Raw genomic sequence first — 26,007 nt, 5'->3', positions numbered from 1 at the left:
TTTATATTAAAATTAACAGTAGCTAAAACGTTCTGTGTTAATATACCTTTCTTACTATACTAAGGAGCTTACTACTTATACCTACCTTTAATTGCAATTAGTAAATGCGGACTATTAAGTACTTTAATATAATTAGCGAAGAACGGATATTGCTTTAGGTCATCTATAATCTTATCTAGTGTAGTATTTTTAGGTAGATTAATAAGCTCCTTATATAATTTAATAAGCCTAAAAAGAACTAAATATACTACTCTATATACTAAATTAGCTTTAGTAAAAGGATTTCTTTAAAGTATATATTACCTACTCCTTAATTATTAATAAGGTATACTACATTTCCTTATAAACTAATTAGTATAACTAATTATTACTAAATATTAGTAGGAATATTAATAGCTTCTCTACTACTAATAGAAGTTTTATATCCTTTAAGCTACCGTTAATTTAGAGCTATTTAAGCAACTTCCTAAATACCTCTAGCCGTATCCTTATTAAATTATAGAGCCTCTATAGGTAACTATAGAGTAACTACATTATTTATAACGTCCCCCGCTATATATTAGTGTATTAAGTATAAACACTAGCTAGTTAGATTTAAGCGGTAACAGTAAGGATTAAGAAGAGGATATTGTATAGGGCCTACAGCTGCTATAGTAATACCGTTATCGGTAAGGGTAGTAGTAGTAAAGGTATAGTAGGTAATTGGATAGGCGCACGAGCAGAGCTCTAGATTTAACTTAATAATTAATTTTAAAAAAAAAAGCTCTAGATTAATCTAACGCTAAAACCTTAGATTTAACTACTATATATAGTAAAGCGTACAAATTTAACGCGGTTGCCGATCTAAAGGAGCTCTAGATTAGAAAGTCGTTAGATTAACCGAATAGTTGCCTCTAGATTAACTTGGTTCTGGAGCCTCTAGATTTAATCTAGAGCTGTAACCGAACGCACCCTAATATAGAAGCATAGAGCAGACCTTTTTTAAGACGGCCCTTTGGGCAAAAAGAGGCTCTAGCTATGTAAGCTCTACTATCTAGCTTAAAAACCATTAAAGCAGATTAATGTTAAAAGTGGTAGTTAATTAATTGACTGTATTAACTCTAATAGAGGTTTAACTATACCTTGGTTAACAAGCTTGAATATTAATCTTGCTGGCTATAAGCCAACTATAGAGGCAGAAAAGCTAGCTTGGTAAGATACATTTAATAGAGCTTCGTATTTAACTAAATCTAATGTAGAAATAGAGCCTCCTAAGTCCTCACTAATGCCTCGTTCTAACCTTGCCACTAATGTCACCACCAAACGTTCTACTTTTTTAAACCTCTGTAGGTGCGTATAACGAATTTAGCTATATTTAAATACTATATTAGGTAAATTAGGGTTGAATTTAATTAGGCAACGTTAATATTTATATATAGAGAAGTGCTGCCAAAAATCCGCAATGAAACACCATAAAGTCTATATCACTTTCCTAATTGGGGCAGCTAGCTGACAGCGTGACAGTCAGCCTACGTTACCTTGCAGTCAGCGGACAGCAAGCGGCCCAATTGACGCAGTCAGTCAGCTATAAAGGCTGAAGCTCGCAACTAGCTGACTGTTGGACACACTGCTGCCCAATATAGATAATCACATGAAGATGTCCGCGAATTACTTCACGACTACTGCTGGAACGGTGCTCGAAATTAAGAAACCATCAGAACCATTCTCTTTGGGGGGGAAAGTTCTCCCGAGTTGCCCTCAGTGTCGTGGATCCTTGCGCGATATTTCTCGCTATGGTCAAATTGTTAGGCGCGCGCTGCTTAATAAGTCTACTAAGAAGTCCTTGTCCTAGGCGAACTCGGAATATGTGCCTCTAGCACAGAAACTTGCCATAGAGCAAGAATCACTTGCTAATTTAGAAACTCAACTTAATGTGGAAGCACTGCGAACCGGCCTTCATCCAGTGATGTCACTGGTCTGGTTGAAGTTTTGGTTGGTTGGTTGGTTACGCTTCCAAAATCGCAACCGGTTAGAGCTTTTTTTGGCTTGCGATTGGTTGGTTATAGAAAATTCCGCTCAACCGGTTAACTACCTAAACCAATTAAGTTAGTATAGAGCCTTGGTGTTGAGGTTTTGGGTAAGGGTGCCACGTACAACGAGAGCTAGAGCCACTTAACTATTAAAGTTTACCCCCTTACTAACTCGAGAGCCCGTTTATACGTCGCGTCCTTATCGCGTCGCCCTTATTGCTTTATTCTTATTGCCAATTGCCCTTATTTCTGTCTACCGTCAACTTAATGGAGGCCTTTGTTTTAACCGGTCGATCGTTATGTAGTGGAGGTAGTAGTTTTATAGGTAGTAGCCGTTCTGCGGGCAAGGCTCCTGCCGTCCCTAAAAAGCGCGCCTGTTAGTCTTCTTAAAGTTAAAAAAGGAAGCGTTAAAAGATAAAGCCGGATAAAGCTCTGGCGGAGCCTCTTACCTATTATAAAGTTGAGTCTAACTCCGCGCCAGAGCCTGCGGTAAGCTAGGCCTCTTAACAAAAGCGATTTGAAGTCCACGGCTAATAGTATAGGCGTTGCGACGAGGTTGCGAGGAAGCGTGGAGGCTGTATAAAGAAGTCGCATATATGGGAGGAAGAGAAGGGATATGCGATAGTTCACGAAGCCATAGGCGTTCGATATTACTACTACTGCTACTACTTAGATTAGAAGAAGGACCTAAAGTATAAGCCTCTCAGTAAGTCGCCCTGCTCTTATATAGATATCAGCTAATTTTAGGGTAGCGCTCGATGGTAATTCAACAGTATTAGGCCATTGGAAACGGTCCTATCGCATTAATTACCACGGTAAAGCAATTCCCCCTAAAGGCGCAATTATAAAATTCGTCAAGCAGCAGGATTATATTTGGAAGGCCTGGTTTAAAGCTTTTAAGCTTTTACTAATTCGATGGCTCGTATACTATTACGTCGCATTTTACCAGATCGAAAACGCCTACTTTGTTAAATTAATTCAGCATCTAAATAAAAGCCTTGCCAAATTGCTTCCTACGCGAAATATAGTACGCAAATGGGTAATAGGAGAGTTCAAAAAATAGAAGAGATAACTGCAGGAGGACTTACACCAAGCTCGATTAAGTATCTATTTATTCTTTGACTTATAGACGTTACCAAATTACTACGCCATTATTGCGATAGTTGCCCATTATATTAATCGCGACGGAGTACGCCAGGCAAAGCTTCTTGGATTGCGACAGCTAGAGGGAGAGCATAGCGGCGCCAATATAGCCCAGATGGTTCTTAATGTAATTAGTAAATATAGAATTAGCAGTTATCTTAGGTATTTCGTGCTTGATAACACGTTAAGTAATAATATAGCAGTCGACTTAATTCTTAAGACTCTCTACCCCCAAATGACAGCTAAGCAGCGGAAACGTTGTCGTATTTGGTGTCTTGGCTATATAGTTAACCTAGCTGCCCAGGCCTTTCTTCTGGGCAAGACTGCGGATACTACTTTAGAGGAGCTCGAGTTAGCGTATAATAGGCGGGATTTTAACGCTATTGCGGCAATTTAGAGAAAGTAAGGAGCGCTTGGTCGACTACATAATATAATAAGGTATATTAGGATGTTGCCGCAGCGTCGTAAGGAGTTCAAGAGAATTGTAATTGGTGGAGAGTGGGCAGAGTTTAATTAGCTTGAGGTAAGTCCTATTACTGCCTCTCTATAACGTAATAAGACAGGAGTTTAATTAGGTACGGCGCTAGATTATCTATTCCCCCGGGCTATCTACGGTCGCAATATTATTAATATTCTAACTTTTTACTCTATAGTTAATTTAAAGTAATTCAACCCGGTAGAACTCGTACTTTAGCTCTATTATACGCGCTATTAACTGTAAACAACGTATCTAAAACTTCTGTAATAACCATATGCCAAAACGCGGCGAAGGCATAGAAAATAATACCCTCACAAATTACCACTGGTTCCTACTTGAAAAGCTCTTATCCGTACTACAACCCTTCTACAAGGCAACTATATATGGCCAGGGCCATAAACACACGCTTTACCGCTGGTTTACTACAATAGATTGGCTTCTTAGATATCTATTTAATGCGAAGGAAGATTTTAAAGAACTACAAGAGAAGCACGGCAACAGTGAGGAATATACCTACTTGGAAGCTTCGGCTTTTGCTTTATGGGAGAAGTGTGAGCAATACTATAAGTATGCGGATGAGAGCGCTGCCTACTACGCTGCGCAAGTTCTTCTTCCGGATAAGAAGTGGGCGTGGTTTAAGCAACAATTCAAGGGTAATAAAAAGAAGAAATATTGGCTTTGTGGCGACCCTAAGGATCCTAAAGATCTTGGTATACAAGGCCTTGTAGAGGAGCTCTGGCAGGAGGAATATAAAGGCAAATATACCACCGCGGCCGCTTAGCAGTCATCTACTACGGAGTATACACCTGGCGAAACTTTTGGTAGGCTATATTTGCACGAGCAAGTTAAACATACACCCCTTATGAAAGCTGACGCCTACTAAAGCTATATACGAGCAGAGCTGGAACCTAATTCGGATCCTCTGGCTTATTGGAATTCGCTATATTTCTCACAGCCAGAGCTCGCCCGATTTGCTCTTGATATGCTAGCTATACCACTTATAAGCGCTGAATGCGAGAGAGTATTTAGCTCTGCAAAACACCTTATTACTAACTCTCGCAATCGTCTTAAAGCTAATATCGTTAAAGCAAACGAGTGCTTGAAGTCCTGGTATGGGCGCCTAAAGCCCAAGGCCTTTCAGCGAGGCGTCGATCCTGACGTTGACGATTTATATAAGGAAGAAGCTGCTGCCAAAGCTGCCGCCAAAGCTGCCGCCAAGAAAGATTCTAATACAATAGGTAATGCAGATGAGGAAAAGGATAAGGAAAAGGGTAAGGAAAACGATAAGGAACAGGACGAGCAGGAAGGGGAGCTTAGTGAAAGCGATTGCGACGATGACGGTGATAAGAGCGATAAGGGAGATGCTATCAAATATGTAGTTATTAACGATTGATTCGACTCAACACTATGCCAAGACTCACGATATTTCTAATCTCATTTGGTTTATCTGGTTTAACCGGTTGGGCAACCGGTTGGGGCCTTCAAATGGGCTATTGGTTGGTTACGAGGGCAAAATTTGTAACCAACCAGACCAATTACATCACTGCCTTCATCTCGGCGGGAGCCGCGACCAACAGCTTAGATTTATTTCTAACGCAGCTCATGAATGTTCTCGGTATTACAAAATATCGAAAGCTACAACAAGCTACTTTAACAAAGTCCGTAAAGAAGAGGTACCCTTTGTTCGCGTGTGGGAATTAGTAGAATCAACCAGGGCTTCCATCAGTATTGAATATTGAAAGAGAATATATAAAAGTATATAAAATAGCCAGTTTTATGGATTCTGCTATAATGAGTATTAGAAATATATACTCTGCTATACGCAGTAGAGTATAATAAGGTGTATAAAGGCTATAGGACAATATAAGGTGGCTATTTTGGACGTAAGGTGTCCGTTTTGGGCGTGCGTTTATGCTAAGGCCTTAATTATGCACGGTTCGCAGCCTATATTTGTATGGAGGCTTGGCAAAAATTCAATATTCAATATCTTTTCAATACTGAATTACTATTCAATATCAATATCAATACGACCTTATACTGATATTGAATATTGATGGAAGCCCTGGAATCAACCAGAAGGCGCCACGGCATCGACGAACAACCTTCCACACCATGGCAAATGCTCTACTGCTTTGATGCGATCTTGCTATATTGTCAGACTTCATCGCACAAGTTCATGAGAGCCCCAGCCGCATCAAATTAGAGAACTCTCTCGATTTATCAATCAACCGACAGGACTGCGGCGTACTTGCTGAAGCCGCCAAGGCCTCCAATAACCCTGTTCGTGAAGCCGAAGCACGTATTTTCTAGGCCCGCTACTGTGCCATCGAACGATCTACGTCCCGCTTCGATGCTGCTCAAGCGCTAAAGAACGAAGCTGAGATCCACCTCGACACTGCCACCTCTCTTTGCGAAACGCTCTGAGGGGAGGTACCCAACCTGAAGCATATAATGACTGAGATCAAAAGTTGTCGAAAGCAATCTCCAGGATGGTGCATTCTTCAGTTTCGTTACTACTGAAGAGCGCAGGGCCGTGCTTGCGGCTATCAAAAAGGAAGATCAAGAATGAGAATTCTGTCCGATTGACGTATATACAGTCAAGATCAGCAGCCAAGACACCCCTGATCTATGCCGAATATAGGAGAGCTAAATTGACAGGGGTAATCACGATCGTTCGACAACGGCTACCGCGAATGAGTTTTCTGGAACGGAACATTGGTATAATTGCGCCAATGGCCATCCGTCCACAGTTGGTGAATGCGGACGTCCGGTTGAGAAGGCGAAGTGTACCATTTGCGGTGCACTCGTTGGGGGAGTAGACGACGGGGATGAGGAGGGTGTAACGAGGGCGGATGGCTTGGAGAAGGAGGCTCTGCAGTAGTGAGCTTAGTGATAGTGGGAAGGTGAAGGTATCAGTCTTGTTTCTGTGGACTTTGCCTAGCGGGGATGGTCTGTTTATGTACAGAAAGCTGTTTAGCTGTTGCCGTAAGCCTTTCTGCGGAGTAGCTGTTTATTTGGGTGGAATTCTGTTTCCGAATAATGTGGTGGATAGGTCTGCTTATGCTAAGCACTGACTTGTTCTTGTTGCTGCGGGGGGTAAGGATGGCTGGTCTGTTTCTTTTCAAATGCTTTGTGTGAGGTTCTAATCGTTGCCACAAAATGAGCCTAACTATAAGCTTATGGTTCTTATTATCGGTTCTCTGATGCTTTGTTCACCATCGCTTTGTACACATAAAGAACCATCATGATTGGAAAACACACAAAGCACATCAACAAAGAATTTTTCTAAAATAGGGTAAAGAAAGATACCGTCTTCAGCTTATTATCATGTAATTGGTGTATAAATTTCTCGGAGTAAAGGGATGTTGGAGGAGTTATTTTACAATACTTACCAGGATGAGGGAAGACAAGAATGATCACCGCAAAACCAAACGCCGGACACACCTCCGCACGGAAGGAATAAAGATTTGTGGAGAGGCGCGATGCACAACCCGGTTTGCCCACGCATTCGAACGATCCCAAGGGTCCAAGATCGGCCTTGGTCCGACCCTGCGCCAAAACCTGGTGGAAGGGGCAGTGACATCATCGCTCATCTCTCATCAAGGCGCGCGTACAAAATCGTGACTAGGCACCTTGGGGCATTTATCCCCTTACAAGAGCATCAACCTCTGAATGATCGCTGAAAATATTCTTTAGCAAGTCTTCTATGTTGTAGGAATTTGGTCGGAATTTAAGCTACGAAAATGTCGAATACATCTCGTGTGATTGCTAAGGGTGCGTTCGGTTGCAGCTCCAGAACCGAGTTGATCTGGAGCCCCAATCTGATCTGGAGGCGACTGTTCGGTCAATCTGACGACTTTCTAATCTAGAGCTCCTCTAGATCGGCAACCGCGTTAAATTCGCACGCTTTACCATATATAGTAGTTAAATCTAAGGTCTTAGCGTTAGATTAATCTAGAGCTTTTTTTTCTAGATTAATCGTTAAGTTAAATCTAAAGCTCTGCTTATACGCCTATCTAATTACCCACTATGCCCCTACTACTACTACCCTTACCGATAACGGTATTACTATAGTAGCTGTAGGCCCTATATAATATCCTCTTCTTAATCCTTACTGTCGCCGCTTAGATCTAACTAGCTAGTGTTTATACTTAACACACTAATATATAGCGGGGGATATTATAGACAATATAGTTGCTTTATAGTCACCTATAGAGGCTCTATAATTTAACAAGGATGCGGCTAAAGGTATTTAGGAAGTTGCTTAAATAGCTCTAAATTAATAGTGGCTTAAAGGATATAAAACTTCTATTAGTAGTAAAGAAGCTATTAATATTCCTACTAATATTTAGTAATAATTAGTTATACTAGTTGGTTTATAAGGAAATATAGCACGCCTTATTAATAATTAAGGAGTAGGTAATATATACTTTAAAGCAGTCCTTTTACTAAAGCTAATTTAGTATATAGAGTAGTATATTTAGTTCTTCCTAGGCTTATTAAATTATATAAGGAGCTTATTAATCTACCTAAAAATACTATACTAGATAAGATTATAGATGACCTAAAGTAATATCCATTCTTTGCTAATTATATTAAAGTACTTAATAATACGCATCTACTAATTGCGATTAAAGGTAGGTATAAGCAGTAAGCTCCCTAGTATAGTAGGAAAGGTATATTAACGCAGAACGTTTTAGCTACTATTAATTTTAATATAAACTTTGTATATGTTCTAGCTAGATAGGAAGGTACTACCTATAACTATAAAGTTATTAATTCGGCAAAGAAGAAAGGCTTTAAAGCTTTATAAGGTTAATATTATCTTACTAACGCTAGTTATTTAAATACCTTTATAACGTTAGTACTATACTAAGGCGTTTAATATTATTTTTATAAATAAGCTTAGGTAAATATAAGGCCGTAGAATATAAAGGAGCTATTTAATCTATATTATATAGGACTTAGGAATATTATTAAGCGTACCTTTAGAGTCTTTAAGAGACGATTTTAATACTTTAAGGTAGTAAGATAGAACTTCCCTCTAGTAATATAGGTTCTTTTAGTATATATATTAATAGTAGTATATAACTTCTTAAATATATATAATCCTAATAATTTAGAGGACTATAGTATAGTAGAGAATAAGGAGGTTAATAAGGAGGACGTATAGATAGTAAAGGAAGAGAGTAAGGTTGCTATAAATTAAAAATGGGATAAAATTGCAGAGCTTATATAGAGAAGCTATTATTAGGTAATTAGGAGGCCTTTATAATATCTAGGTATATAATCTATAGGTAAATTACTATACTAAATTATATACTAATATATTTTACTACTATAGAGCGCACCTTAGAAGAGCTTCTTAATATAATAACTTTCTAATAATTATGTATAGAAAAGCGGTTGCTTTAATTTTATAGAGTATATTTATAATAGGTTTAAGGACTTATTAATTTATATATAAAAACCTTACTAAAAAATAAATTTACTAATAGTAAAGCAATTATAAATATAAAGTAAAAGTAGTTACTAATTTTATATAAACTTTAACCCTTAACGTCTTCCTTTTTCTTTATTTTTACTAAAGTTCTATCTATTAACCTCTTCTATAACGCCCTTAATATAATTAAAAAGGTTCTTACTATTAATTTTATCTTAAAGGCTTCTAGAATAAGTACTTAATTATTAAGGTTTATATTATTAAACTCGTTAAGGAACTCTACTAAGGCCTTTTTTAGAGGCGGCTTTTAACTAAGAAGCTCTTATATAGCTCTAATCTCTTTTAATACTAATTCTATAGTCTCTTCTAGTAGGTTCTTTATTCTTTACCTATCTTTAGATTGCTAATACTTTATATCTAGTTTATTTAACTAGGCAGCTTATTTAGTAGCGCGTTTTCTTATAGCTAGTAAAGATATTTAAGTAGGCGTTAACGAAGGCGTATAATAAAGGCTTAGGCTTACTAAGGACAATAATTATTAACTAGAAGGTGTAGTAGAGCGATTATCTAAGGAAATATTACTGGCTAATAAAGCTAACTAACGCTATTCTATAGAAGATTAAGGTTTATCTTTATTAGCTACCTTATTATCTTCCTTATTAGAAGACTCTTCCTCCTTACTCCTGCCGTCCTATATAGTAGTAGTACTTTCCTCCTCTATTAGTATAGGATTAATTAGCGGCCCATTCTCTATTTAATTAAGAGCTTTATTAATAGTAAGAGTGTAGTTACCCGTTATAACTATACCTTAAAATAGCTTATTAAGCTCCTTTAGGAAAGGCGGTAGAGTATTTTAAAACTTTATAATGTTAGGATTGGCTTTAAAATATTTATTTATAACGTCTTTAGAGGCAACTAGTATGCCTTTATATAAGCTTTATAGTATAGGAAAATTAAATAAGCGATTTAATTGTAAATAGAGGTCTAAAGGGTCTATATATATATATAAGGAAGGTATAAATAATAAGATAAGAAAGGAGTAATTAACCAAGTTATTAACCGAGTTAGTGGTTAAGTTGGTGGCTTAAGTTAGTAAATAAGTTAAGGTAAGCGAGTTATTAAGTAAGTTAAGGGTAGGCTTAGGAGAGCACTAGTAGTTAGTTATACTTTATTATTGTTCTACCCCTAGCTAGATTAGCTATAAAGCTCCTTCTATACCTTCTAGTCCTTTTTATAGCTTTTATGCTTACTTTTAAGCTACTGTATAGTAATTAGATATTAAGTCTTTACCTATACGGCGTTTAGAGCTATCTACTAGCCTTCCTTTTTATATAAGCTATCTATATGGAGCCCTTTCCAAACAGCCTCTACTAGGCCTTTAACTATAGCTTCTTCTATTTTATAAGTCTAGTTAATATGCTGCTTCTTTAGAGCTGCTTAGCGAGCTGTGGGCTATATATAAAGGGGTAAAGGGCGTAAAGAACGTAGTATATGCGTATTAGTAGCAGGAGTAGGGGTGGCAGTTATTAGTAATATAGTAAGAAGATACTAAAATAAGGAGCTAGTAATAAAGGTTTAGTAGTAGGTACGTTTTAGTAGAGGATTAATTAATGTAGGCAGAAGATGTTACTAATTTTAAGCCTTATCTAAGGCCTTTTTAGAACGGTTAACCGAACAGTTGGCTTTATTTTAGATTGAGTACGACTACCAGATTAAGCGCCACTAATTATCTACTAATTGACGCCGGTCAAAGCATGGACCAACGTCAGATTGAAAAAGCTCCAGATTGCAACCGAACACACCCTAAGACTGATCCAACTGCCCAGCAGTTGCAGCCGTCACGGCAGGTGGAGTCGAGAGAGCATTATGCGAGCGCGAGCGCAAAGGTAGTGATATAACACCTTTCGTCTTTCCTATCTATTAAATATCTCAATTTTGGGTTATTTTTTAGCAGATTCTATCTTTTCTCCTTATATTACTCTTTCAATATCTCGTTTTCACTAGAAGTTTTAAGGGAGGAAGAAAAAATCTTGTTATAACAGGTCATTATATATCTAATGCTCCACCGCCATAAAACTACCCTATATCCACTAATTTAGTTACCAGGCCGGACTCAACCTCAACATCTTCGGCGTCTTCAGCGGCGCCCTCTCTTCTAAATCGAAGAAAACAACCTACAACAACCCGGACGGCTCGTCCCGCTCCGTCGAAGAGCGCAACGAAGTGGCCCAAGGCTGCGGCCAGGCAGCGCTGAGCGGCGCCGCGTACGCGCAGGCGGAAGCGCAGGAACGGAAGCGGGCGCAGAGGCAGGTGGAGCGCGTTGACCATCTAGGAATTGAGGGATAAAGCAGAGTAAGACTGGGCTGTCAGCGTTTACGAGGCTGGGCGCTATGCAAATGGCCGAAGGCGCTTTGGTTTGGTAGATTGGCTGAATTGTATGAATTATCTGATGTGGATGCGTTTACGAATTCCATTACTCACCCCACCGAAATCATCTTTACCCAAAACGCCTTTGCTCCAATGAGTTTCCTAAAAGAATAACGCCGTAAATGTCACATGCATCGCCTCATCCCCCTGACTGCTCTTAAAGCAGCCGCAACATGCCACGGCACAGCTCCATGTTTGCTCCCCCGCATGCCCTTCAGGCGTGCCAGTAGCCCTAGACCTCGAAACTGGTTTAGGACTTCTTTAAGTAGGTTTTCAGCCGTGGCGCGCGACTGCGCTGTCGACGTCCAGCTCATACTATTCGAGCTTCTCTCTGTGCTTCCCTGCATGCCCATGCCGCCTGGGCTTACCCCGTCGCTGGTTGCAGGTGAATTGAAGGGACTGGACCCGGCACGGGTCCCGCCGATAGCACCAACCCAGAGAATGTTGATGCCGATGACTATAGGGCCATGACTAAGGTCCGAGGATTGGCTTGGTGATGTGGTTGCGGAGCTGTCACCACGTTTGACCAGGAGGCCGCTGATGAGAGCAGGGCGGTACTCGACTGCTGAGTGTGAGTTGTGAAGGCGGTGGGAGAGGACGATGCCCCATGTCTCATCGGTGATGTCGATGAGGCGAGCGTCAGGGTCAGCGCTGGGGTCGGAAATGAGATCGGAAGGAGTGGCGACTGGAGTGAGACTGTGTTGGTCTGGAGATACACCAGGTTGGGGTGTTGAGACCGGTGTGGATGATGCGGGGTTGGCGGAGGAGTTGCAGGTAGAAACTGAGGTAATGGTAGGAGTGAGGGTCAGTGCAGGCGAAGTGTCGACCGCGATGAGCGTGGTGAAGAGGTTGAGCTGGGTAGGAGAAGAGGCAAGGGATACCCAAGCTGTAAAGCAGATGTTAGCGTGTGCCCTGTGAAATGGACGAGCTGACTTACCTTCTAGCTCTTCGCGCTCCATTACGCCGGCTTTAGCGATACAGACCCGCCAGGTGACTCTTCGTGTTTGAATGATTTCAATTGTTGTTTGCCAAATTTCCCGAGCTATCTCGCCAAAGGCCCTGCTACCTACGCAGTATGACACGACAGTTTGATGTTTCCCACAATTGTCACTCCATGCAGCACTAATCCAAGCACCATCCAAACTGATAGCATATCCAAGGTGCATATAAGAATTCTCACGAAGCAAATCGGAAGGTGGCTCAGCAGTGAGCTTGAATTGTATGCTCCTTGGTAGTGCTTCTTCAAGCTGGATTGATGGGGCTGAGTATATGCTTAACGGAGTTTTGTCCTCGCTCATCTGGTTGGGCGGACAACGATCATAGACCTCGCGAGCGAGGTTAATCAAAGTCCATGGTTCAAGAACCACTGGTGCATCGAATGATGCTATGTACTTCATTGGTACTATCTGGAGAACTAGGTCAGGGTTTGGGGAGTAATCAGCTCGAGCCTTAGCGCCTTGCCCGTATGCCTGAAACAAGAACCAAAATGCTGAACATAGTTCCCAGAGTGCGACCGGAGTCTCGAATGGGTCGACCATATATACTACGAATGCGTCAATCTTTTGGGCCTCGTCCTTGTCTCGGGCTTCAGAATAGGAGCTTGCAAGTGCTTTGCCAAGTTGAACACAGGTATCCCGCACTGTTCGTAACGCAGCTCGCATTGAGACTGGACTGGACATTCTTGAAGGTACTAGACCGGCTTCGGAGTCAGCAGTACTATCACCTCGAATGTGATTCCCAAGTTTGCATCCTTCATAGACGATTCCAATATTGTCGAGAAAGTTTTCCACGCGAGCTCCGAGAGTTTCGCTGTGCGGATAAATGCAGTAAGTCACGATGTTCTTGGGGCCGCTCGTGGGAGCTAATCCTAAAGGCTCCCAAAATGATAGTGCTGGTGGCAAGAGATCCCAAAGCGCATCCGCCCGGCGAACACGTATGTGAGGGGGGCCAATCGGATACAAAAGATGTCCTGAAAGGGGAGTGTCAATTGATATTCGCAATTAATCGCGAAGGCAAACAGCCATAGGATTGACTCTGAATGTTGTATCGCGACATACCTAGAGAGCCCGCACCATCTCCGCCCTGACCATAGGGGCCATTCGTTCTTCGAGGAATCGCTCTGGGTTGGCCCTTCGAAGCCTGCGAGATGTCTGGAAAGATGTCTTGAATTGTCGCATATTTCAGTAAATCGCAGTCAACGGTCTTGGAAAATAGTTCTTTTACAACTGTTTGTATAAGATTACCTGGACTGAGAGGACCTTCATTACTTGTATCGCATTTTTCGCGACTATGATTATCCTCTTGCAGTATGTCTATGGAGCATCAGTATTGCCATTGACGTTCCTGTGGTTAAGACCTTCATGAGGGTTGACCCTGAAGTAGAATATTTGATAACAGTAGCAAATATGCCAGAAACGGAAAATTAGGGATAGAAGAATTCCTCTATATCATAGCAGCCTTTTCTTGTAGGATAGTAATTAAATAGAGATTTGGAACTTACCAAGTGTCGCTAACACAATCTGAGCAGTGAGTATTTGAGCAACTGCTATAGTATCCTTGCCACTTAAAGTCGGTTTCTCATCGGCAGAATCGATGGCACCGTCTGCTTGCGAAGCTAGAAGCTGTGGCTTCGGCGGCCACCCTGGCGAGGAAAAAGATAAATCATTCCGGAAAGTTGGGGCTGGTAGTTCAGTAGAAGGCAAATCAGCCAAAGACCAATCCCATGGACTGGGCTCAAACCAAGTGAGGCATTGGTCGTCAGTCTGGAGCACGGGTTAGCTATAAGGCTCAAGCCGCAAATATAGTTCACTAAATCTTCAGACACCCCACTACAGACCGGCATCACAACTTAAGAGAGGCGATCGCTGAGGCTGAGAATGACATGAGATCCTTAAGAAACGATTAGGCATTTACCTGGACCATACTTCGCTTAACTGCAAAGTCTTGGTTCTCTCCATTTGTCTTTGTCTCGCCGAATGAACTTGCAGATAATGGAGTAGCACTTGGTGTAGCATTCTCCTCTGCAACCCATTTTCTCTTGCTAGGCCAGCTCTGTCCAGCAGAAACGGACTCCGCTACAGCAGACGGGAGTTCATCCTCGGAAGAGAAGTCCCCGCTAGATTGATCACTAGTGTCGCTCTCGTCTGCGTTCTGTCCGTCTGATGAAATTCCGGCCGGATGGGTCTGATGGGCATCGCTTTCCTCTGTAGATCCCCGAAGCATCTTCAATAGTGAGAGTCGTTGTGGAGTGGATGTTTTAGGGGTATCGGCTTGTGAGAGTTTGAATCGGTCCTTCGCTGTTATCATCTTCGACTCCTTTTGCGCTAATGGTGATTTGGTAGCTTGTTGTGTGGGGAAACTGAACCGGCCATCACTATATTTCGAATCGGAGAGACTTATTTTCCTGTTGAAGCTGACAGGATCAAAAATGCTCTCTCTGTGGGTACTACCCGCTAGAGTTCTGTGAGCCGCGTTTGGACTAATATCTGTTGTTGGCGAAGGTAGAAGTTTCTGTTTAATTAAGTGCGGGCTCAGTGGAGGGCTGAAAACGATTTCCTCAATCTCTTGTCTTGTCGCTGCCGGCTCATCAAGATCCATGGGTTTTGAGTCCGAATGATCGGCGATCTCCGGTTCAATAATTGCTTCCATATCGCTCGATTGGAAAATCTCTGAATCATGGCTGTTTTCGTTCTTTAACTGCGTGTCCAACGGAGCAGCATCAGCTAAGCTTGGCTCTGGATCTAATGAAGGTTCCTTTTTGACATTATGCTCTTGGGCTGGCGAGTCCTGGAGCTTTGGTTGCGTGGAAACGTCGGCAGGTGGTGCATCAGCTCTAGTCATTTCGATCATATCCTCAAACTCCGCACCGTCCGGTTCGTCAAAGAAATTGAAATCCGCTTCTGTGACTCCAGTTCCCCCAAATACGTCTTCGTCCATGTCTTCGAAAAGATCATCATTCGCGTCATGTAGTGAGGTGTCGAAGTGCATTTCTTGTTGCGAGTCGAACGTGTGATGCATTTCTGGTGAACTTCCAGGGAGATCATGTACTGTTGTGGAGTCGATGTCAAGTGGTCCTGGCAAGCCCAACAATGGCTGGTTTCCAGCTTGGGCCAGGATTCCGTCAATGTTCGCAGTTGGACCAGAAACACTCGGGACATCAATACTAGATGATCCGCCTTGACCTTGTGACACAATTCCGTCCGGAGGGGTTGGATAAACGCCGCTGACCGCCTGGAGGTCACCATACGCACCAGTCCGTGAGTATAGAGGCGAGGATGGGTATAAATTAGTGGCGTCTACATGGGCCTGAGCTGCTTCTACTTCAGCCTGCTGAGTCTTTCGCCGAGCCTTTTGTACTTTGGCTCTCTCAGCCTTCCCGGAGAACCATTGTTGGGCAAGATCTAAAGGATCTCGAAATCCAGTTGAGTCGGGGGTTTGAAACCAATCAAGAGACCTGTCTGAAGAACTATACGGTTGATGGCGCCCTTCTGCATCCGTCACATGAGCATTGAGGTTATTTGATGCATTACTACAAGACTCATAAAAGAAGCACAGTGGTGCCGGCCAAAGAACTTCTCGGGAATGCGTCGGGAATGAAGGGGTTTGATCCATGGAAGTCGGTTGAACATCTTGAGCTATTTGGATCTTTACCCAAGCCTTGTTCTCTATTTGCCTTGAAAGAGAAATTCCTTTGCTTTTTAACCACCGAATAACGATAATCTTCCACTTTCGGATCTCTTCTTCAAAATTCCTGATTTTTGGGCGTTTGTGTTGCCCTTGCCGAATCTCATTTTCATCAATGGTAATTAGAGAATCTTCGAATTCCACAAGTCGGGCAAGTATGCCGTTCGGTGCGATACGGATATATTTACCAACCATGTTTTCTTGTGCCTCTTCTGCTAGTGAGCTGCTAATTTGGTGAATCTCAGGGTGTCGAAACGATGACGTAGAGACTACAACAGACCCTCCACTCGTCCAATGGACATTCATGCCTGTAAGCCATGCAGACAGCTCAGGTATTGCTGAGTCTTCAATCTCTGCCTGTGACTCGGCCGTTGAAAATGATATGAATGTCCGATAGTTCAATGGTATCACGTCGTGATCCCGTGCTAGATAGTATGATAGGAGAGCAATGATAGCTGACATAAATAACTCATAAATGGCGTATATATCAGATTGCTGTTGCTGCTCCCCGCCGCTGGTGAATGACATGTGAATTTGGGCGTTGGCTTGGACTGCTCGCAAATTGCTTGTCTGAGCTGCACGATAGCTCGATTGAGTTGAAGGAGAGTTTGAGGTTGCTGCGGATGCGGAGGTATTCATGCTTATTGGCCTCCCAGGATACCTTGCCAAATCAGCTGCTTTTACAACTCCTGAGCGCTCCGCTTGATATAAATTAGCAACATGCTGAATGGGCGTGATGCAGTCATCCTACCATGGAATGCAAAGCCATCAAGAACAGGAGAAGCTGCAGGTATTTGGCCGGATCTATCAGGAGTTGTAGATCGAAAGAACCACAACCAAGATCTGCCCCCATCTTGAACAACCAAATGGTTTCCCTGCCTGAATGACTCCTCGACGGCATGTAGGTCCTCGGGATTTTCCACTCTTTCATCCGAGTTTACCGGGGGGGTGGTAGGATTGCGTTTAACAGAGAAGGCCTGATATGCGACAGCTTCGAAGTCTCCCTGTTGAAGAAAAAACGTGTTAGTACTGGACTTCGTAGGACATCGAGAGTGTTTTATCCTACAATAGCTTGCGCATTAGTATTACAAGTCCTAAGAAATTCCATTACAAGGGCTGTTCTCCCAAACTATGGAATACTCAGATGATATTGCCGTTGAAGATGCACGCCCAATACTGCTATGTGAACCTTCATCAACTCCGCTCCGCAGAGGTCGAGTCGCGGCGCGCAGTCGATATTACTATGACAGGCCTAAGTAACCGGATATCTCCATGAGCCTTATGCAAGATACATTATATAATATGGTCGCGTGGTTCGTTGGCTCCAGATCAAGCATTGCTACTCAACCTGGGAAAAGAGGATGGAGAAGGTCGAGGGGCCCCAAAGTAGTCCGGAAACGGTATCTGGAAGCGCAGCTTGCCAAATCCAAGGACAGAGCGGAAAATATAAGTATTGAAGACAGAGCGGGCGTTACGGATCGAGGTAGACCGAGAGCCTGATGTCCCCGGCAGGCTGGCCCTTGAGAGAGTTCAGCCTTGTGAGGCGTGATTTTTTCAGATTGATGCCAAGCAATCGGTACGTACCTAGGTATTTCTTCAGTTTGGACAGGCCGTTGGTGATCTTCAGAAGGGCATATGAAAACTAGCCTGTGCCTCGCTTTAGATTTGCGAAAGGATTTTTTAACGAGCTTTTCGTACTCATTTTGATCCTCTGATCAAGTGTCTAACAGTGCATAACAGCACTAGATGCACGAGCTGACTGGTGAGCAACAATAGACGACCTGCGCCTCTCGCGAAAAGCTTCCAGGCGAAATTTTCGAACTGCAAGTCTGCTCCACTAAGGAACCAACTCCATGTACATAGCACCATGAAGCTGTCTACTCACTCTGCCGTCCCCGTATACACCGTCTCTGGTTCATCGACCGCTCGACCTCTTCCAGATTGGCTTGCGCGCAAACGGAAACGGAGCTTGAAGCAGGATCCTGAGTTCGCCAACCGGGTAGAGCTGCTCCAAGATTTCGAGTTCGAAGAGGCAAGTTCCTGTGTGCGCGTGAGCGAAGATGGCGACTGGGTTATGAGTACAGGCGAGTCTCCCTTTTGTTGCTGAAGTAATTCGTCGTTCACTCTCGAAATTGTACCCCCGCAATATGCTAACCTCAATCTCCAGGAACCTATAAACCACAGATACATACCCACTACTTACCGCACCTCTCTCTCTCATTCGCACGCCATACAGACACACTAAACGAAACGTTTCTTCTTCTTTCCTCAGACTATTCCAAGTCTCTCCACCTGCAGACGAACCGCTTTCTCGAATTCCACACTCCCCAAGGATGTCATTATTCAACACGAATACCGCGGTATGGACGAGACCTCCTCTACGACAGGCACTCTACCGAAGCGCTCATACCATCAGTTGGCGTCAATGTGGAAGGAAATGGTGAAGTTTTTCGGTTAAACCTCGAAGTGGGTCGATTCATGAAGGGCTATGAAGTTGATGTAGGAGGAGACGATTTCACATCTGCAGGTGGGGGCGCATTACAGGGAGGAATCAATACTGGAAGCGTAAACACGGCGGCAATAGCAGAAGAAAGCCACAACTTGCTTGCATTCGGGACTTCGCTTGGGACCGTCGAATTCTGGGACCCGCGGTCTAGAAGTAGAGCTGGGATACTCTCAACGCCATTAGGCTCATCGCTCTCTAACGGGAGGTCAGAAATTACAGCACTTCAGTTCCACCAGTCAGGCCTTGAGCTCGCCACTGGCTCCTCTGATGGCCTCATACATCTCTACGATCTCCGCTCTCCAGTACCACTTCTTGGAAAGGACCAAGGCTACGGTTATCCAATCCAAAATCTCATCTACCTTAACGGTGTCACCTCAACCCGCGCGCAAACTTCTGAACCAAAAATACTATCTTCTGACAAACGCATCATTAAAATTTGGGATCGTTGTGACGGCACACCATGGACATCTGTCGAGCCCGCAGTGGACATTAACCATGTCGAATGGTGTCGTGATAGTGGCATGCTTCTTACAGCAAACGAAGGGAAACAACAGCATTCGTTCTTTATTCCGCAACTTGGGCCTGCTCCGAAATGGTGTGCATTCCTCGATAATCTCGTGGAAGAGATGGCGGAGGACCCTGATGACCCGAATGCGTTCGGAAAGCACCAGACTGGAGAGGTTTACGATAACTACAAATTCCTCACATTGCCGCAACTACGAAACCTTAACTTAGATCATTTAGTCGGAACGACGAGCCTGTTGCGCCCATATATGCACGGATATTTTGTCGCCCAGCGGCTCTATGAGGAAGCAAGATTGATATCGAATCCAGAACTGTGGCAGGAACAGCGGGCGAAGAGTATCCAGGAAAAGATAAACAAAGAGAGGGAGAGTAGGATCCGAGGGAACAAGAAGGTATCAGTTAAAGTCAACCGAAGACTTGCCGAGAAGCTGTTAGAAAGGGAAGAGAAGAACGAGCGGAGACGAGCAAAGCGAGTGTTGGAGAAGGGCGGTGATGATGATATGACTGGCTTGGGCAAAGTACTAAGCGCGGCTACTAATAATGAAGACGCTGAAATGAGCGGAGCGATTGAGAATAAGCCCTCTACCGGTAAAGGCCTTCTCAACGATCCTCGGTTCGCGAGGCTCTTCAAAGATGAGGATTTTGAAATCGATGAGACATCTCACGAATTTCAATCTATCAATCCTAGTACCCAAACGTCGGCGAGATTACCAAAAGGCCTCACTGCTGTGGAGGAGGAAGAACTGGAAGACCGGCATGGTTCCAGCTCAGACGAATCATCATCCGAAAGCGAGACTGAACAGAAGCAATCAGCCACCAAAGAGAAGCCTCAAGATAATGGGCGCATCTCATCTTCATCATACAAACGGTCAGGTCACAGATCTCAACGCCCTCAGATGATTGTATCTTCCTCAAACAGAAAGCCTCAACAGAGCCGGGATAGATCTTTCGGGTCTCGAGCTACCTCGCTTAAAGAAAAGAAAGTCTCATTTAGCGGGGGTGCTAGGGGTGTTGTGGGCGAGAAGGAGATCACCTTTGCGCCCGCAAAGAAAAAGGAAGCGGGTGGTGTGGGTGAGGAGAATACTAAAAAGCAGTGGCACGATCGGAAGGACCGGAGAAGCGCTAGTGGGAATGTCTTCCGGCGAATGTAATAGCCTATTGTGTCAACCATTGATGCACAATCAAGTCTATGGCCTGTTAAGATACCCCATTCCTACCCTCCTACAGATTACTATCTGCTAATTGACACTTCGTAAAGCCTGTCAGATAATCTTAATTTGATTAGTGTAGAGTGCTTTGATACGATTTCACAAAATCTCTTATGAAAACATGCTAAGAGGCGCTCCGTGATCGAAGGAGCCTTGAGATCCCTCAGATAAGCAAAGATACGTAGTTGTCGAACTTGCTCCTAGTCACTTAAGTCTTGAATAAAGGTTCAAGTAGAAGATATTTACTCTTTGACAATCCTTATATTGAGACCATATATACTGCTGCTCCTACTACGACTAATGGGCCGGTATAAATGGCTAATTCCTTGAAACCGGCGAGGAATCTCTTCTCTTTCATAACCTGCTCGTCATTCAGCCTTGGAAACTCCTCTTGCTGTTCTTCTTTGCTGAGAAATTGACATAGTGGGCCCCATCCTGTGCCAAGTTTATACTCAAGCAACCTCTCCGGTAGCACTATGTCACGTATATGTTCGTAGTGCGCCACGAATTCTGAACGAGCTTTACGTAGGATTTCGTCTCCCGAAGAAGCCCGGAAGTGGCCTAGTAGCAACCGCTTATAGAAGATGCCCATGCGTAAGCCGATGAGCGACTCAGCATAGTTCACTAGGATGTCTGCGGTGCGGCTGGGGGGATTCCAACGATATTGGCTGAGAAAGATTTGTGCCAGCTTTCGAGGACCACTTTGGCCTGATCGGGGTTAGTGCGCGCTTGCTAGGGAGAACGAGAGTTCGAGATTACCTTTGGATACACTTCAACTAACTCATCCGCAAAACAGGCGCATGGCATGTCTGTCACCACTGCACATCGGCCAAGCAGCACGTCCGGTGAGTGTTTTGCCTAGGCCATAGAATTTCGCGTCTGATGCTCTTTCCCACAGAGGTATATCCTGAGGACGGGATAGCATATCGAAGCTATGGTAAGTGTCATTACACCCAAGCCTTGATAGTGCGGCTTGCATGAAAGATGTTCCTGTTCTTGGTAAGCCCAGTGCAAGAACCTGCATAGGGACTTGTCTAGAAGAGGTTGGTTCGGCCATGGTGTGAGAATGTTTTAAGATGAAGTTCTGGTGATATTATTGCATTAGTGCTAGAGCTGGGTGGAGGTAGCTACCGGGTTGATGATTCATCTCCGGAAACAGGTTACTGTTGTACTTATCCTTCCAGCGGTGAAATGTATCCTACGGTTATCGATAAGAGCCAGCCAATAGAATCAATAAGATCAAGGCTCATACGCGTACTTTTGTTCGCGCACGGTCCAACTCTCGTAGGACTTCGCCGTTGGAAGGCAAAGGCTGATAATAAATAGAGGGGTGTTTTCTAACGGGAGTGGATTGAATCAATTGCACGGCGGAGACAAAGTTTTTACTGGATGCACTACTGGATGTACTACTGCAGAGCTGAATGTGCAGAGGTTGTCAGGGAATGAACTTAATGAGGCTGTGCTCGTGCCGCGGCAAGGGCAGGCTATTCGAGTGGTGATCTGGCGACGCGCACGCTGAACCACCACCGCCCAGCAATTTAGCAGTTGCTAACTGTCTTTGTACGAAGATTGGAAAGCCAAGAAGTTTTAGGACAAGACAGGTACGCAACGGTAGGGGACCTCGGACCCGAAGAATTTCTTTTTCCAAGAATAGAAAGTCCTGTATTAGGTTCAATAAGCGACCAAGCAGGCGTCATCGGGTTCATTCGCCGAGGGTAATTGTGCAGTTTGAAAGGTTCACAGCCTCCAACCACGCGTTTGATGGCTGTTCGCAAAAATGTTAAGACTAGCTCACCATTGCTTTTCTAGTCCGCTAAAACCTCTCTCCAGGCCTCAACCTCCTACCCTATTATTATTTCTAGGCTTCGGAAATATAACATGAAGCCATGCTAGACGAGAATCTCCCTAGTAAGTACACTGCTATACAGCAGCAGCTCATCTTCATCACTAACACTCTACCAGCTTTCTTTCTTAAACCGTCGCCAGACAATATCAAGCATCACCAGTCCTTCTATCTATCGCAGTATGGCTCTGAGCCAGAAGCTACATATGCTCTCCACCACCTCGACCCCTCCTCGAATTCAGCGAAGAATACCTATGCCGCAGCAATATTTGACTCTCACAACCCAGAAGTCCTCTTCGCAGAGGTGCTAGCAAGGCCTGGATGGACTCAGCCTACGCTATCTCAAGAAGAAATTCGGCGTAATGGAGGTGTTCCTCCGCCACCTCAGCCCATACTTCCGACCGAGTTTGCCATTCAACTCTACAATCCTGATCAGGTTGTCAAGGTCACACAGCAGACTGGAAAATGGACCGGTAGCACTTGCTACGAGTTTAGCATGCCGCAAACCTCCTTTAGAACACCCAGTGTTTCTGCGCTAGATCGGAGTCAGGGTGATCCTGGAGCGGACACCGCAACGCCTAAGATCAATTTTGTCTGGAGAAAGGAGAGCAAACTATCAAAGGACATGATATGTTTTATGACAGGGAAATCTACCGATCCCACTGGCAAGAAAAAGAGCAAGGAACCTGATATTGCTGTCGCCTTGTTCGCGGGGTTAAAAGAAATAACTATCTACGAGCCAAATCTTTACAGAGTTGAAATGGAAGACTATAAAGGTCTAGAGGTGGTACTGCTGTTGGGTGCAGCTGTTATACGGGACCTGTACTTCGGCCACACTAAGGAAGCGTTCCACATCACAGACCCTGGAGCGAGGAAAAACAGCGGAGGCATTTTAGGCAGGAAGACTTCATCTCCAATAGAACCAATCCTCATAACCCCTCCAGTACCCAGCAGGCCAACATCCTCTCAAATCCCTCTGACTAATCTTCCTATTCGACCTAGTTCGAATGGAGCAGCGATGAATGATCTTTACCAACAGCAGTCCCGAAACGATAGAAACAGACACTCTCTCCCTCCTCTCCAAACAGGAGCTACGCCATCACCACATGCGGATCCTCGTGCACAATGGGAAATCGAAGCCGAGACCGCTCGCATCAAAGCCCAGGTCGAGGCTGAAGACCGCGAACGGAAACGCCTTGAAGATATACAAAGGCGGAAACGCTTAAAGGCTGAGGAGGCAGAAGCCAAAAAAACCATGAAATTTCTCGAAGCAGAAGAGAAGAATCGGCGAAGGCGTCAGGCTGGGGTCGATAAAGAGACGGAACGCTTACGAAAGCAATACGGAAACCAAGACACTTTAACACCGCTACCGCCATCTCAGCAACATAGATACTCCGCGCCGCTGCTTCAACAACCATCTCACAGACCTGCAGTGCCTCCCCGCCATACGTCTAGTGGGCCTTATCTCCAGTCACCAGGTGGGGGTCAGCCCAGCGCTTCAGCCAGTTCCTTTTTTGGTGGTGGTGGACTTTTGCGACCTGACGAGGGACGTAAGTTAAAGGGTGGGAAGAAGAGTTTCTGGGGTCTGAGAAGCCAGAGCGACGATCAAAGTTCGAATACGTTGCGGAAAAAGCAAAGTAGTAGGTTTTAAATTCAAACTCTTTGGGAATTCTGCGGAGTTGGTATGGAAACATTTCTTGGAATACAGTCTCTGCATTATCTTTCATATGATTCAACAAGGTTATGCTTACGCAAAATAAAATCTGTGCTCCTTCCGAACATGACAAGTTCTCGTTACAGGTTGTTTCTCGCCAGTGTATCTTTAGCTGATGCTTTCCCCTCTTTTCGTGCCGCCTCGCACCATTTCGCACAACACTCCCCGCTCTCTTAGCGCCAAGTCCTCGATGAGCAAATTTGAGCAACAAAATGGTCCGCGCCACAAATGCCTCAAGCACACATGTCGTGGGCTTGGCAGAGCTTAACATTCGGCTCTCCCTAATTGCCAAGCTCCTCCGCTGTTCAGCGCAGGTGGAATGTTCCCTAGCTTAGTTTTGCTAACTTCTGAAGAGCTATAAAGAGCAATTGGTCTCACCTTTTGTTCCGTTTCCATTCGTTGGACCTGCTCTAGATACTAAATAGGATATCTCATCCGTCTAAGGAGTTAGAAGGCCTTTCGCAATTTTCTCGCAGCAAGAATGGCCTTTTCAACAACCATCACTTTTCTCTTCGCGCTCCTCCACCTCACTTCTGCCCACTTCACAGTTGAGTATCCCTATTGGCGAGGCTCGTCCTCCGCTGAAGGTACTTCGCAGTGGATTTTTCCATGTAGGTCTTCCGAAGCTGCTCCTTTCCAATTCCCGCCAACCTCTAGCATTTTTAGTTCAAGGCGCTAATTACCCTATTCTCCTAGGCGCCAACGTGTCGGAAACCACCAACCGCACTGCGTGGACCACAACAGGTGGCTCGCTCCGACTGCACGTTGGCCACCACTGGGCACTGACCTACGTAAACCTTGGGCTCGGGAGCAATGTTACCAACTTCAACATCAGCCTTGTGGACCACTTCAACCAGACTGGGAATGGCACATTCTGTCTTAAGGAGACCGGAAAGGCGCGGCTGGCTGCTGGACTTAGCGGAGCTGGGTACGACGCGAAATCAGTTGACGGAGTCGATGCGACGTTGCAGGTTATTCAGATTAGCACGACAGGGGCAGCATTATATAATGTAAGTGTAATTCCATTGGCTGAATTTTCTAGGCATGCTTTCGGTTCTCTCCGCTTTCTCCCTTCTTCATATATTCCTTTTCAACTTTCCTTCTTATTTGTCTTTCGAAAGTCCCCGCCATTACTCGATATTCTAACAGCCCAAAAGTGCGCAGATATCACTTTCAACGCCACTGCTGCTTTACTCGCAGACTCCGAATGCGCCAACTCGACTGATGTAGGCGGAATCGGAATCTTGAACGCGGACCAAGCGGGAAATACGACGGCGACCAGCACTGCATCTGCAGGAGCCGCACCAACGAGTACGAGTGCTGCGTCTGCTTTGCAGATGCCCGCTTTAGGGGGAGTGGTTGCGGCGGTAATTGGATTTGGTATTGCACTTACTTAAGGAAAGGGATGGAAATCGGAGCGCATAACTTCGTTAAAGGGAAGACCGGTACATAAGAGACGATATGCAAATCCGTAGGCAGCGTAATGAAATAATATATATTTTTAATCTCGTTCTCATGAATGTACGTGTTGATAAGAATGGTATAGTCTCGAGCTTTGCGCACGGGTCACATCCAGGGAGGCTTCTATCACCGAAAACTTATCCTGTGCAACACTCCAACGGAGTTGTCCCTTATCATCGCAATGCCTCCATATCTAGCCTATCACTTTCAAAGCTTTCAAAGACAGCCCTTGTGAAGTGAGAAATGCATCATTCGCAAGACTATTCCTGCCAATCAGATTCGAAACCCCTTGCCTCCGTTGTCCACCTTGTCAACATTTTCTTGAAACGTAGCACGTTAGTGCTAGATAGGCCCAAAGCGCCTCACAATTCATTAAGATGCAGTTCGTTGGTTGAGTACAAGTAATACCTTGTTCCTTTCGGCAATGACCTCTATACTCGGTAATACGTATCATGTTCGGCGTTGACGATTTATTTCCTTACGCCTTTCCGGCCATGATATAAGTTAAAGCATCCGCTAGGCCCAGTACTTCGCCAAATTTAAATGTAAATTTCGCCGGAGCATACG

General features: G+C 44.1%; 8 protein-coding genes across 8 annotated transcripts; 6 read left to right on the top strand and 2 right to left on the bottom strand.

Annotated features, from left to right (window-relative positions):
* Nucleotides 1-2,895: 2,895 nt before the first annotated feature.
* K441DRAFT_586441 (uncharacterized protein) lies at nt 2,896-3,072 on the top strand (the record flags this gene model as incomplete). The annotated part of the gene is made up of 1 exon (XM_067644629.1): nt 2,896-3,072. A coding segment is annotated over one exon (177 nt), but the record flags the coding sequence as incomplete, so codon positions are not given.
* An 832-nt stretch (nt 3,073-3,904) lies between these two features.
* K441DRAFT_586523 (uncharacterized protein) lies at nt 3,905-4,411 on the top strand (the record flags this gene model as incomplete). Its single annotated transcript, XM_067644634.1, has 1 exon — nt 3,905-4,411. One exon carries the CDS (start codon nt 3,905-3,907, stop codon nt 4,409-4,411), a length of 507 nt encoding a protein of 168 aa, XP_067498404.1.
* Nucleotides 4,412-6,310: 1,899 nt separating this feature from the next.
* K441DRAFT_586290 (uncharacterized protein) lies at nt 6,311-6,511 on the top strand (the record flags this gene model as incomplete). Its single annotated transcript, XM_067644625.1, has 1 exon — nt 6,311-6,511. A coding segment is annotated over one exon (201 nt), but the record flags the coding sequence as incomplete, so codon positions are not given.
* Nucleotides 6,512-11,149: 4,638 nt separating this feature from the next.
* On the bottom strand, nt 11,150-17,291 carry K441DRAFT_586412 (uncharacterized protein; the record flags this gene model as incomplete). The annotated part of the gene is made up of 9 exons (XM_067644628.1): nt 11,150-11,401; nt 11,674-12,386; nt 12,438-13,469; nt 13,558-13,812; nt 14,001-14,262; nt 14,414-16,156; nt 16,328-16,884; nt 16,935-17,187; nt 17,250-17,291. 9 exons carry the CDS (start codon nt 17,289-17,291, stop codon nt 11,150-11,152), a joined length of 5,109 nt encoding a protein of 1,702 aa, XP_067498402.1.
* Nucleotides 17,292-17,904: 613 nt separating this feature from the next.
* On the top strand, nt 17,905-20,777 carry K441DRAFT_668377 (WD40 repeat-like protein). Its single transcript, XM_067649995.1, has 2 exons — nt 17,905-18,267; nt 18,351-20,777. The coding sequence occupies exons 1-2, from the start codon at nt 18,051-18,053 to the stop codon at nt 20,363-20,365; spliced, it is 2,232 nt and encodes a 743-aa protein (XP_067498401.1). The 5' UTR covers nt 17,905-18,050; the 3' UTR covers nt 20,366-20,777.
* K441DRAFT_681497 (uncharacterized protein) lies at nt 20,682-21,479 on the bottom strand (the record flags this gene model as incomplete). Its single annotated transcript, XM_067651480.1, has 2 exons — nt 20,682-21,130; nt 21,239-21,479. 2 exons carry the CDS (start codon nt 21,477-21,479, stop codon nt 20,682-20,684), a joined length of 690 nt encoding a protein of 229 aa, XP_067498400.1.
* An 829-nt stretch (nt 21,480-22,308) lies between these two features.
* K441DRAFT_690318 (uncharacterized protein) lies at nt 22,309-23,916 on the top strand (the record flags this gene model as incomplete). The annotated part of the gene is made up of 2 exons (XM_067652373.1): nt 22,309-22,330; nt 22,385-23,916. 2 exons carry the CDS (start codon nt 22,309-22,311, stop codon nt 23,914-23,916), a joined length of 1,554 nt encoding a protein of 517 aa, XP_067498399.1.
* Nucleotides 23,917-24,460: 544 nt separating this feature from the next.
* K441DRAFT_586271 (uncharacterized protein) lies at nt 24,461-25,376 on the top strand (the record flags this gene model as incomplete). Its single annotated transcript, XM_067644624.1, has 3 exons — nt 24,461-24,590; nt 24,676-24,989; nt 25,137-25,376. 3 exons carry the CDS (start codon nt 24,461-24,463, stop codon nt 25,374-25,376), a joined length of 684 nt encoding a protein of 227 aa, XP_067498398.1.
* Nucleotides 25,377-26,007: the final 631 nt, after the last annotated feature.

Source organism: Cenococcum geophilum (genome assembly GCF_001692895.1).
Source record: "Cenococcum geophilum 1.58 unplaced genomic scaffold K441scaffold_62, whole genome shotgun sequence".
In the NCBI taxonomy this organism is placed as follows: Eukaryota; Fungi; Ascomycota; class Dothideomycetes; order Gloniales; family Gloniaceae; genus Cenococcum; species Cenococcum geophilum.
Note: the sequence above shows the minus strand (reverse complement) of the source record. Positions and strands in the feature narration are given on the sequence as shown.